Here is a 13891-nt window from a genome sequence, read left to right on the forward strand (position 1 = left end):
GATACGTGTTTTTGTCTCAAATCATCGCCTTCAAAATTTGACTTCAAAAATATCAGTTCAAAATTGAACACTTTTTTTAGCGTCCAAACACGGGACGATTCCGTAATTTTACAGGACGGTTGGCAAAACTACCTGTGCGTATTCTGTCAAGAAAACAGTGCAGACCCATAGCCAACGGCGTCAAATGGACATACAGTAACAGTAGCATCTCCCCCAGGTCCTAGTGCGCCCAAGTTTCATTACATTGTTAATAAGTAGACAGAGAGAACCGTTGTTGAAAATGAAAGAATTGGTCCCATGGCAGGGAGGCCTTATTTTATTTCCACCTGTATTCCGACAAGCCTCGCCCCCTTTTCAGGTTCAGGTAGTGCCATTTTGTTGATTGGCTAATAGTAAAGAGTGGACTGAGTGCCCAATGTCCGTCAATATTAAGGACCAGCCAATCCTAACGCGGGATAGCACGTTACTAACCAATCTCTGCGGAGAAGGCGGGGCTTGACGGAATACGGGTTCGATAAATCACGACTCCTGTGGCCAGATGGTTCTTGTTTCCTCGGCGCGTAAATTCCAGTTAGAAGAGAATACCACCATGTCTGACATGCCGAAGTCCACAGGAAAAGACGAGCCTTCACCGAGGCTGCTGCTGCAGTGAGAAAGCTTAGACACCCACTGCTGCCGTCTGCAGGATTCACTTTTTTAGCTTTTAAGGAAAAAAAAGGAAAAACAATTTGTTGTTCAGTGTACTGTCAGCAGGGCTTCAGGATGGAGTTCCCGGTTACTCGAGCTTTTCTCTTTGCTCAGCTGAGTTTATTAGCGATTTGCTCGTTGTTGCAAACCGAGGTGGACGCTCAGCTTCAAGGCAACAATGAAAACGGTGAGCCCACTGCTTTTGGGGGAGATTCCCTTCTAAAGTCCACTCTGCCGCACAGGAGAAACTCAGCATGACTTACAAATAGTGCATGGGAAAGTTCTCGCTGCATGATAAGGTCTGGGTAAACGCACTGGAACTTTCATGTACTAAGATCTCTCTCAGTGGGTCCCTTTAAGCTTCTGTAGGGTCCCTAAGATGTCAAGGTTGGAAAAAGATGATTTAGACTTAGCTTTTCAGTTGATTAATTCTCACCCTAAGAATAATAAGACGTTCTCTCCACTAAGTCTAATGTGATCATTATTCTGGGACCGATTACTGAAAGTGGGGGAATTTAATAAAATAAAGAGAATTACTTTTGAATGAGGTTTTAAATATATTTAACAAATACCCTGGCATTTTGGGGATTTTTAGAATACTTGGGAAAATGTTGTTGTAAGAATATTATTTATGGACACACAGTGTAATGACAGTCAGCGTTGCAAAGGAATTTCACTGTTTTCTGCAGGGGGTTTTCCAAAAAGAAGGATTTGGTATTGTTTAGCCAAAAGACTTAAGTCCCAAATAGGAAAAGCACAGAGGGACAATTTAGTAGAGTAGCTCAGGGATATTGTTATGCAGCTAACTACATAAATCCTGTTTTGTGTAACATCCTTCAGGACTTTTGATGTTGTTTTTAAAGTAGGGTTTGCACTGCAATGTATAATCACCTCTCTTACCATCACTCTCTCTTCTTTTTTTTTTGTCCTGTACGACCTCTCTTGCTCCCTCTGATCTTTATCTCTCACCTTTCATCTGGTCTCAAATTCAGTTTCTTATCTGTATCTCTGTCTACCTCTACCTCTTCCTGTCCTGTCTCCTTTTCTGTGGCCTTATTCCAATTTTGAAGCTGTCTTTTCTCGTTTTTCTCAACCTCTCCTTTTGTCCCAATCCATCCTTGTATCTGCCTGCATTTTTCCATTCCCACCCCCCCTCCCCACTCTCTCGGTTTCTTTCCATTTCTCTCTTTCATCTGTAGCGTCCACTGTTCTCTGTGTGATTATTTTACTTCAGCTGTTGTCTTCATACAGACATTCCTCTGCATGTTGTGACAGTATTTGTACATAATGAATCATTTGTGTGCAGATGGGTCAGAAACTCATTAGGCCTCCATTCTAATGAGAGTAGGACGCCATTAACGACTACCTACTGATTCATCAGCTCTGCTCTGTGGGTCTCGTCCTCCCATCCTGTCTATTACTCGCTTATACACTGCCACAGACACTTGCATAAAATGCATAAAAACACTAGTACTTAACAGTATTTCTAAACAGCACATGAGGCAGTCATTTGATTTTAAGAGTTTAAAAATCATCTGAGTGTGAGAACCATGAACAGCTGTTCTGGAACAGGAATACACACCCATAAACTTACTACTGAATGTGTGAAAATACCCAGCTTAAGCTGGACGAATGTAATGGAGAAGAGGTCCTGTAGAGATGTGGATTTGGAAAGTTACAGCTTGTCCAGACCAAAAAACGTGGGAAAGAAAAGTTGTGGATAATTTGATTTCACTCCCCCACTTCATGTTTTGTTGTGGAAGTAAAGGACACTGCTGGCTACACACACACATGCGCGCACACACACACACCACACACACACACACACACACACACACACTGTCTTCACCCATGTTGCACATCCTGAGTCAGTGTAGAGAAACAAAGTTGTTGAAACTTGAGAGGAGCTGTCACTATGGACTCCAGAAAACAACCTTCTGCTCTTCTCATTAAATACCATTCCCCTAGAGAGATTGTGTGTGTGTGTGTGTGAGTGCATGGCATTGGTAGATGCTGATGAAAATATCAGATTTCTGTCCTGAGGTTTACATTAAGACAAAGCAACTCTGCCAGTGAAAGTAAATAGGAAATATTTATGAAAACTTTAAAATTCCCCAATTCTTGGTCATCAATTAAAGCCCTAAAAATGAATTTCAGGTCATCAAAATTCCAGATGAATAAGTTATTTACATTTCAAAATGTTTTAACCCTACATCTAGGTCTTTGCTCAGTATGTGCTGGTCTGTGACAATGCTAGTAGTCCCTGCCTCTGTGTCTGCTCACCAGCCACTTAAAAGCCCCATCCTGCAAGTTGACCAGTTTTAGGTTTGTGATGTCATAAACCCTCAATTAATCCATTTGAGACCATCTTTGGAACAAAGGGTTTTGTTTAGTACACTTTCCAGGTGTTGTCCTGATGTTTTGTGCCTTGTTATCTTCCTCCCATTAGTCATTGACCTCCTTGAAGCTTCAAACATCACCCGCTCTGTTCGAGGGGTCACAAAAGCCAAAGGTCGTGACCCTGGGACATGGGCGTGGCGTTTGCGCTCCCGTTCGCCTCATCTGACTCTGCCACAGGATTTCTCCCGTTACCTACTCAGCTCCTCTCAGGGTTCTCTTGGGCTGCATCTAGTGGGGCAGCAGGTTAGAAACTCTGAGGCCACAATCATCTCCCTAACCTCTGAGGCTGCCCTGCAGCTGGGTGCTGGGCCACTGCTTCGTCTCAACTCCAGCACTCGAGACAATTGGCTCCGGCTGGAATACCACTCTCAGGGCACAGATTCTAAAATGCTCACCCTACCAGGGGGAAATCCATTTTTCAGTGGTAATTGGGTGAGGATGGGCCTGAGTCTGGAACCCAGGAGACTGCTGCTCTTTGTAGAATGCAAAGAAGCTGTGGTGCTGGACCTGAGTCAAAACCTCAACCTGGATTTTCCTCTGGACTTGCAGATCACCTTCTCCAGCACTGCAGGAGACAAGACTAGCAAGTTTAGTGTGAGTATAACCTCTTCACTACTAAACAGTTAGTAGCCATAGTTTTTGGAAGGCCTTTCCCTTGCAAAGTAATGAGACTCAGACTGCTTGGGGTTGAGCTGTAGACTCTTGGGTTATATCAGACTGCTTGGGGTTTATGCCCAGACTAACAACTTGGGGACAAGGTAGACTTTACATAGACATCATGGGTTACTGTGCACTACTTTTCTCTTAAACATCTACACTGCTTACAACCTAGCACCTCCTGACTCTCCTTTCCTTTTGCCAGGGAAATACTTTCCAATAGCTATGGCATCACAAACAACATTGGGGGTATATATTTATTCCTACATTACATTTTCTAGAATGTTCTCCTGTATAAGTAACTGTTCTAGAGTCATATTATTTGTTCACACTCTTTACACTGTTAAACATTTCTCATTCAGACGGTTCTAGTTTTTCTCTCTTAGTTGTATAGTTTTTGAGTGTTCTGAAATTCTCATTCCAGCTCTCCCCTTCACACTGTACTAGAATCCTTTCCACCATTCAGTGTCATAGAATCTTTTCATTTATTTGCCATTTCAAAATGTTTTACAGCAGCTGCAAACTTGCAAATGTGCTCTGTCTTTAAGGACACCTATTTGGATTCAGACCTCTTTCATCAGTCTCAAATCTGTATTGGTTACATATTAGTTTCATTAGTTTTTTTTTTATAAAATTCATGGTAGTATGGTTAATAATCCAGCAAAGACTTTATTAAGTCACAATACACGTGTATACAAATGCATATGGTGAAATAGTGCATGTGTATTTTCCCCTCAACAGATTGTTCTGCCACCTTAGATTATTTAAGTGTTTGTGTAACATAACTAATCTTTGCCTGAAACAAGATAGAAAACATTTCAAAACAACACATAAGCAAACAAATCTCAATTGATCTTAATCTGATGTTGAGCCTGTGGTCTATGCCGTAATTCTCTGATAAAATGTTTTGTTGTGTTAGAGAAGAGTGATTTCTTTTGTCAAGTAAACATAGCTTTTTTTTTTTGACTGACTGTTCATTTGTTGCCTGATATATCCCACCCCTTGAGAGTTGTTCATGTCACCTCTGAGTTGTCACTGAATTAGAGCTGGACGTTATGGATAAAATTTATATCACAATATATTTCTTAATTTTGGTCAATGCAATATAATTCGATATTGATATGAAAAAAAATAGCCACAGAAAAACTGCAGAACTGAAAACAACATGACATCACCCACAAACAAAAGCCTTTTTTTTTGTTTATATAGGCTTTGTCAATATTAATATTTAAAATTGAGTGCAATGAACTGATGGCAGCACCCTGTAATGACCATCAGTCAGTGACAGACGCTGTAAATAATATATAATGAAATATTGAAAATGTGTATAAAAATCTAATCATTGTTATTAAAACTTTATATATTGCAATTATTATGTCATTGTTCAACATACAATGAAATGTGTCTCCCACATTTTAACCCGTCTGTTGAACACACACACACTAATAGCTGTGAACACACACCCAGTGCGGCAGGTAGGCATCCCTGGCACCTGAGGAGCAGTTGTGGGTTTGGTGCCTTGCTCAAGGGCACCTCAGCCATAGATTGAGGGAGGAGGACAGCTGTCCCTTCACACCCACCACCCCCAATTGTTTCTGCCGGTTGTTGGGAATCGAACAGGCAACCTTTCAGTCCTAAGCCCTCTTCTCTAACCATTAGGCCTCTGACCATATATATTTTTAAAGCACTTGAAATAAAATATCCTTACCTTAACTGACACATTACATTTCAAGAAGAGTTTGGACATTTTGTAAAATGGTCATGCTTGGTAAATATAGCCAAATGGGCTTTGGAGCACTTTAGGAATCTATTGTCAAAAAACACAGTCTACAACTGAATCAAGAAATTAAATCTGAAATTCTATTACACAATGGGAAAACCACATATCAGTTCTATGTGGAAAAGCTAATGAGTTCTCTGGATTTGTTGCCATCAACACAACAGCTTATTTTTGGAAGTCAGTGGTTATTTCAGCAAAACAATGTCATGCCTGATTCTGTACAAGCTACAACAACACGGCTTTAAAGACACAGAATCCATGTGCTTGACTGTCAAGCCTTAAGTCCAGGTCTGTGCATGGCACATCATGAACATGTGAATCAGGTAGTGGCAACCATGGACTGTTGAGCAGCTAAAGACTTGTGTCAACCCAGAATGCACAAAAATTCTGCTTGCAAAATTGTTACATTCCTGGGTTCCCAAATTATTAAACAATGTAATTAAAAGATGTAAAACATTGGTAAAAATCACAATCCAAAATCACTATCAAGTACTGTCAAGATATTTGGAAATGAGGTTTGTACATATGAATTAAAGTAGGATTTTTCTGTGCCTTTGTAAAGCTGGTTGACTTTTGAATAAAATTCAGTTTATGTTGTTCTTTTAAATTTACAGTAGATTTTAATGATTTCAGGGCTACTGGCAGACTGCAGAACTCTCCACGAGAGCTTATGAGCGTCGTCCATGGTTCTGTGACAATGAAACAGGTAAAAAAAAAAAAAAAAAAAAAAAAATATATATATATATATATATATATGTATATTCCTGTGAATAATGATGTTAAATGACCTCAGAAAATATATGAGTAGTATATTCTTATTATTACAAGGTAACAAGGTAAACAAGATACTTGTGTGTGTTCTGTCCCTCTTGGAGTCTCAAATGTTCAGCAGTTTCACACTGTGTGGGAAAATAGAAAGAAAAGAAAAAAAGTGGTATAAAAGTGTTTTTGGAGCAAGTTTTTTGTGCCTTAGGAACATGTTTTTGCTGAACAGGATCTTACAAGGATCATCACTCTTAAAATCAGTGTAAATGTCAGTGTACGTAAAATATTGTGGAAGACTTCATGTTTAGTATATTAATAACATCAAAACTTTTTAAACAAAAGAATGGATAAGATAATAACTCACTTACTACAGTTTTATTAGTTTTCACAAGACATCCCACCTACAGGTGGGATTTTCAAGAGTAGAAAATTAACTGGAAATGTCACATGCTCTATTAGTTATTAATAATATTCTGAAACTGAAACACAAATGTTAATGACTGATTACTTATTAAGTCTATTACTGAGCTATTTCACTGGGAAGGTTGCCAGGGTTGGTTTCTTCTAAAGAATGATGACTGAATAATGGAATGATAGTAACAGTTTGGTTCAGGTTTTTTTGTCACTGTTTGTGTGTTTTAGATCCCCTGCCCCTCCAATCTCCCACTGAGGGAACTGTGATGTCCCCTGTTGTTCAGAATTCTTCCGATTCGGAGCTGGGTGTGGTGCATGACCAACCAGAGTGTGCAGCTCCCCAGACGAGAGTGACCCCAAGTGACCTGTCCAAGCGCCTGGCTCTCCTAGAGGAGTCATTGCACAATGTTGACACCATGCTGACAATGCTCAAAACCCAGGTGGGTATGCAGTCTATGGCTGCTAGTGGGAAAGCCTGCGCTGCGTGTGTGTGTGTGTTTATGTAATGCCATTGCTGCGAGGTACGGAAACATATACTGATATACAGATGTTCAGCAATGTTTTGTTGTTGGGGTGAGGGCTTTGTACGGCCTTTGCGTGGATAATTTAGAGCATATATATATATATATATATATATATATATATATATATTTTTTTTTTTTTTTATTAAAAACGTACTAATGTACTCTGAGTGTGTATATCTTTTGTATGTATGTAGAATCAGGACCTCCAGACTCGGGTGAATTACTTGGAGTCATGTGAGTGCGTGAGGAAGAAATGCACATGGGAAGGTCGCAGTGTGGAAGATGGGTCTCGCTGGATGAGTGACAACGGCGCTGTATGTTATTGTGCCTCAGGGAAAGTCCAGTGTAGCCCCTCAAATGGTGAGTGGCACTTCTGTCCATTAGGCAAATGATAAAGTCATCAGCTTACTCATCATCTGTCACATCTTCTTATCAAAATCTTCTGATAAAAAGCAAAGCAACAAAAATGTACACTAACACCTGGAATATCCATAATCTAACAGTAGAAGGAGTTAATACTTGCAAAAAGTTCACAAAGTTCCCCTGGCCTGGGTTTTCACGCCACAGTCTCTCAGTCCCTTTCTTACACTTTTTTTTCTTTGCATACTTTAGTGGCTATGTTTATAATTAGTGTTAGCTTGTCAGTTTCATCTTAGTAATTGCTGGTAATGTTCTGTGACACTGTTAAAATCATTCAGAGAAGAGACTGACTGTGTGGGTGGGTGTTTGTGTGACTGTGGTTTGTGGATGGGTCAGGGGATTGTGTGTGTGAGCACATTTGTGTGTGGGATAAAAACCTTTTTTAAAATGTATTTAGTTATTTTATGAGTAATTGCTTGTCATGAAATTAAGGAAACTTTTTTTTTTTTACATTTTATTCTGATTTAATTGGCATTCTCTTTCTACTGTTTATTGTTGACTCAAGCACTGAAGTCCTACCAGAATACTGTGGTAGGGCTCTATGCTAAAATCATTTAAGGGCTTGAGCTCTTTTAATGATCCTCTTTCAGATCCATGTGACTCTGCCCCTTGTCAGAATGGGGGTGTTTGCCAGGCCATGACCTCTGACCCCTGGTTCAGCTGTTCCTGTCTCCGTGGCACAGCGGGGAGATTGTGTGAGACAATAAGCTCTCAGGTACCATAGCTTAGAGTAGTGTGTAGCATAGAAGACCTACATAGGAGATTTAAGAAAGATAACTTTGACAGGTCCACTGATATATAAATTGTGCACTGATCCCTATATCCGAATTCCATTCATACATACATTGGCCTGTAAATATGCCAATACATCAGCGTTAATGAAAAATAGAAATTAAGATCAAATTTAAAGTAATGCTGACACAGTCCAATTTTGATCCACCCCAGCTAGTATCTACAGACAGTAGAATGAATCAATCAGGCTGCATCACTCAAGGATTGCTATATGGTACTTGACTGTTTTCATCATAACTGTTTAGATTTTGGAGGTCTCTGATAATTAGGGTGCATAGTGGTGTGGCCTGTGTTTTAATGTACGAAACAGTTCCATGTGTTCTTATTTGTAGGCCTGTCTCATGCCCAAACATGAGGGGGTGTGTCCTGGAAAGGTCAAATCTGTGCGCCGATGGTTCTATGATTCCAGCTCTGCCTCTTGTAAACATTTCCTCTTTAGTGGCTGTGGAGAAAATGGCAATAACTTTCGAAGCCGCCGTGCCTGTCAGCAGGTGTGCATCCTGGGTGCTTGCTGCTATCGCCAATATAAACTGTCAAACCTTTCTCCTAGTGATGAGAGGGCTGTACACAACCATACCACACATTTCCATGGATCTAATATGACTGACATAGGCAACCAGCCTAGAGGTGAGCACATGTGGTGGGCGGAGCATGATCCACAGAATGGGAGGATCCTTAAAAAGCGTTTGTTGGCTTACCATGGTAACTTTTCGGATGGCGGTACAAACTGGAGTGGGTTGACTGATGAAAGCGGGAGGGGAGACTTTGCTGCTGAAGAGTTGGGCCAACAGGGGGCAGTGTTTATGCCATATTTTTGTGAGTATGTTCCTATGTCGCAGTGCCAGCACAGGGCTCAGACTGGTACTGCAGACCGGCTGGAGATTGTGAGTTTCTCACTGGGTCGGCACTGTGGGGATTCAGTCTTTGCCCCAGTTTATGGCTGCTGGTTTAATGAGCGACTCTACACACCGGGAGAGGCCTTCCAGCACGCCTGTGAGGCCTGTGTGTGCACTTACAGAGGTGTAGTGGAGTGCACCTGTCAGCAGCTCACCCAGCGCAAGGAGGTGAGAGACATGAGCCTGTCTGAGAGAGAGGATTACCATAGAGCCATCCAAAACCTCTACCATAAATCAGGTACATGGCATGGTACCTATTACATTTTTTCATTTCTGTTTCATCCTGTTTCTCTTTTTATGCATTAATTGCTCAGTGTTTTTAAATTATGGGCTTGGAGTACCCCTGTTATATATATTTTTTTATATTTCCCTTGCTCTAGGACACTAGTCAGTGAAAAGCAGTCTTATAATTTTTGCTTGATCTTATTCAGGAACGTGTGACTGTGTGGTGTATAAACATTTGTGTTAGTGTCTAGCAATATACTTTTTTATAAACTGGACATTCCAACCCAGAATGTAGAAGACTTAAGAAAAGAGTTTTGTTCTCTCCAAGGATAAAAGTCTTAACGTTGTTTGCAAAGTTACACATGTTCTGTTTGCCAGTCCCTGAACTTCTCTCTTTGTTATTTGTTGAGTCTCGTTCTGTGCCCAAACTTGAATTGTCAGTCAGTATTTTCTTGATCCATAGCTTCAGAGATTTGGGCACACAGTGTTTTCTGAGTATCCGTGTGAACTACACTTTCCTGTAAATTTTTGTTTAACATGAATGCGCAAATCTTTATTTGAAGAACATGCAGTGTTAAAATATACACAGGGGTACTCCAAGTGTTTGGAACAGTTGACAGAGGTGGCATTAGTAGTGAGAACAAGCAGATGCCAGGTTTCCTTAGTTTAGGAGTCGTGACTTATTAACAGCTAGAACATCTTCTGATATGAATTGAATATCCAAGACTAACCTAACAGTAGTCCATCTGAGCAGATATATTTTGTTTCAAACAAAACTGATCTTGTTTCTTATGAGGCTGCATGCACTAAGTCTGTGTGTTATGTCTTTGTTGTGTGATTAGACTTATGGGAGGGCTTTGTCAAACTGAAGGCAGAGTTTCTACCACAGGCCAATGACCATGTCTACTTCCTGCCTTGGCACCGTTATTTCTTGTGGATGGTGGAGCGCGAACTTAGGACTGTTTCATCCTGCAAAGTGTCCATACCATATCTGGAGTGGACTGTGGATGCAGGAGCACAAGATACTTCCTCTGCTTGGCAGGCAAATATATTCGGAGGGAATGGGGAACCTGGAAGTGAATGTGTGACAATCCACCCTTTTCAGCAAGTAGATGAACCCTGGACACCATGCCTTTTGCGCAGATTTAACAATTCAGTCTCTCTGCCCGATGCCGTGACCATCCAGATTCTTCTGGCCGAACCAGATTTTCTGTCCTTCTCCCAACAGCTGCAACTTTTTGGCGCCTTATTTCAACGCTGGGTAGGTGGGCACATGGCCTCTCCACTTTGTGTCTATGACCCAGTTTTTCTGTCCCACTGTGCTTTCCTGGACCGCCTGTGGGATGAGTGGCAAGAGAGACACCTTGATTCAGCTTCCTCTTTCCCTTCAGAGCAGCTCTACTTTAAGATGGAACCATTTGGTGTATCTCCAGAAGATGTGATGAGGTCACAGCAGCAACTCTGCACTGTTTATGTACCAATAACCCTTGGAGCACCCTGCAACACTACCAAAAAACAGTGGAGAATGCAAACAGGAGAAGAGAATGACTTAAATCCACCATGCATATTGAGCTCTACAAAGGGTGGTAAAGAGTTTGAGAAAGGTTCTGAATGCACATTTAATAAACTAGGTTTTGATGCACAGGGATATGACCGCAGTGGCTTTGACCAGATGGGATGGGACCGCTATGGGTTCAGTAGGGATGGCTTTAATCGGGATCACTTTGACAGGTATGGTTATGACATTTACGGCCACAATCGGTACGGCTTTAACCGAGCTAACATGACAGCATTTGGAATGAAATGGGATGGGACATTTATATCTTCTACCAATAAAGATCTTGTAAGCCAGCTATTTCCAGATGGCTACAGTAAATACGGCTTTAGCCCTTATGGCCTGGATAGAGCAGGATTTGATTCATTTGGTTTTAGAGATGATGGCTATGATAAGGATAGGTGTAATTTCTTTTTCCATGGACCACACTATCTTCATTTTTACTTTCATGCACGGCTGCAAATGAGTGTGGCTGAGGTGCAATCTCTGTCCAACATAAAGCGCATCTGCCCTCCAATCAGCTCCCTGCCACTTCACTGGGCCAATCAACAGTGGATTGGACTAGGCTTAAAGGACAGACATGTGATTTTACAACTTGGGCAGCAGTGGGATAAGAAAAGGCCATTTGACAGGGACTACAACCCCCAGCATTCTTCAGTTAGGGCGACAGGACTCTGGCTGCCAGTAACACCTGACCTGAGGTAAGAGTGTATTTGTGTAGCAGCATAAACAGCAGGAATTGATGGGCAAATGAGAAGCACCTGTTTTCTTAATTCAACTACCAGCATCTTACTTACTACTTTCATTTTAATTTCTGCAGGTTTTGTTTTGTGTTATCGTGGTTTTCTGGATGTCCTGCTGGAGTGGCTCCAATGGATTGCCCCAATTTGTGCCAAGATGCTCATTGCCCAGGGCAGCTGGGTGCCCAATGTCATGTCAACATGTGTGGCTCCTGTTTTACTGAGTGGACACATGCAGACACAGGCGAGCCTGTAGCATGCCAGGAGTGGTGACATTATTACAGTAACAAATCTTGCATACCATATTTAAAGGTGGTAGGCCAGCTGACCCATACAGGGCTAGGCAGAGAGCTTCTGAGAACAAAGACTCAGATCTAAGGAGCAAAAATAATGAAATGCTGAATTTCCAATGATTATATTCAGAGGGTGGCCTAGTGGTGCTATAGGTGGTGTCACTCAGACATAGATCTTGCTAAATTGATATCTAGAATGTTTTTGCTCTTATTTGCTTAACAAAGTAGAGCCTCTGTAAATACATATATTTTACCGTAAACTCTGTTGGAGAGTGAAGACATGTTTTTCTTTGTGAGTTAAATATGAGAATGAGGATTGTTACACTTAATTACTTTATAATTGATTGTCCTAACTTAATTTGTCATGCCCATTATATAAGTAATACAAATAAATGCATTCATTTTTTAATAATCCCCACCCAATACTTATGAAGGTGACAAAAAAATCCTGACTTTCAAATTATATTCCACATAGCAATGCATTTTTTAGAGGTGAATAATCATAAACGCTTTTGAATACCAAGTGTTAATTAATGAGATTAAAACCCTTTCAGGATGAAAACCAAGTACTACTTGAAATGACAAGGTGTAAACTGGGTCTTAGCTGAAGGCCTGTTTGCACAACACAGATTTGTATAAACAAATGATTTCAGCTGAAAGAATCAACTGTCACAGTGTAGTCTAGCATCTGTAGGCCTACATGGCATACATAAATGTGTAAAGTAATTGAATTGTGCTGGCAGTTGTTCCGATTGGCTGCCCCCAACTACAGAGTGAAATTTTGCATTTCACAGTAAGTCACATTGCTTCCTCAACCATATTTGCAGGATGGCACAATCATGAAACAGTTTTGAATTAGTTAAAAATCTTTTTCTGTGCATTTGCACAGTAATTTGGGTATTTGCAATGCCTGCCAACATCTAAATTCAGAATTATACAACTGAGAACATGTTTTTTTTTTGTTATCTATTACCTGTAGGATAATGTGAGCCATGGTGATTTTGTACTGCTTTTGAGCACAGAGAAATAACTGTACTGAATAAATTGGTCAAAACCAGAAGAAAGAAGAAAGACAACCAAGCAAAAATGGCTATAAAAACAGACATTCTGCTCGTTTCTTTCTCCTGTGCTGTCTGGGGCAGGGGAGTGCTAAGTTGTTTGATCCTTGTTGTATTGTTTACAAAGAATGTCACACACATCACTAAGACCCCAGGCAACTGTATTAACATGTGGAAAAGGTCTGAAATGTGTCCCCATAAGAGAAGTTTTGTGGATGTAATTATTGAGTTCTAAAATTTGTGAGCAATGTTAGCCATGTATATTCACATCTGGGAACCAGACTATAACTCGGGTGGGAGGAAACTTATGAAAAACATAGATTTTTTGCTGACCCACTACCATCTAACAAAGTACATGGATGGTTTGGTTGTTTGTGTCTTTGTTTTCTTGTTTTTATTTGTGACTTTTTGGGTTTTTTTATTATACAGCTCAAATGCAGTTACTGTCAAATTAATTATCTGCTGTTGTGTTTGAGTGAGTGTGTTTTTCCACCATAATTTATGTTTGAAAATATATTTTACATACCTAAGATTATACAGACAGGAAGTCTGATTTGTTGGTTGCCTCCCACTTCTTTACATGTCTCACATTTACTGTTTAGCAACAAGACATGCGCCCTCACTTCTTGTAATATCTTCCAATTTTCCTAGTGTGGTGTTATTTGTAATGAAGCAGCTTTTTAAA

General features: G+C 40.5%; 1 protein-coding gene across 1 annotated transcript in view; it reads left to right on the forward strand.

Annotated features, from left to right (window-relative positions):
• Positions 1 to 565: 565 nt before the first annotated feature.
• kcp (kielin cysteine rich BMP regulator) overlaps positions 566 to 13891 on the forward strand; it is a 48242-nt gene continuing 34916 nt past the window's right edge. Inside the window, exons 1-5 of the mRNA XM_066685476.1 lie at positions 566 to 874; positions 3137 to 3681; positions 6158 to 6230; positions 6932 to 7143; positions 7422 to 7587. Coding sequence (XP_066541573.1) covers positions 763 to 874; positions 3137 to 3681; positions 6158 to 6230; positions 6932 to 7143; positions 7422 to 7587 — 1108 coding nt within the window. The 5' untranslated portion in view covers positions 566 to 762. The remainder of the gene's footprint in view (positions 875 to 3136; positions 3682 to 6157; positions 6231 to 6931; positions 7144 to 7421; positions 7588 to 13891) is intronic.

This window comes from Hoplias malabaricus, chromosome 11 (genome assembly GCF_029633855.1).
Source record: "Hoplias malabaricus isolate fHopMal1 chromosome 11, fHopMal1.hap1, whole genome shotgun sequence".
Classification (NCBI taxonomy): domain Eukaryota; kingdom Metazoa; phylum Chordata; class Actinopteri; order Characiformes; family Erythrinidae; genus Hoplias; species Hoplias malabaricus.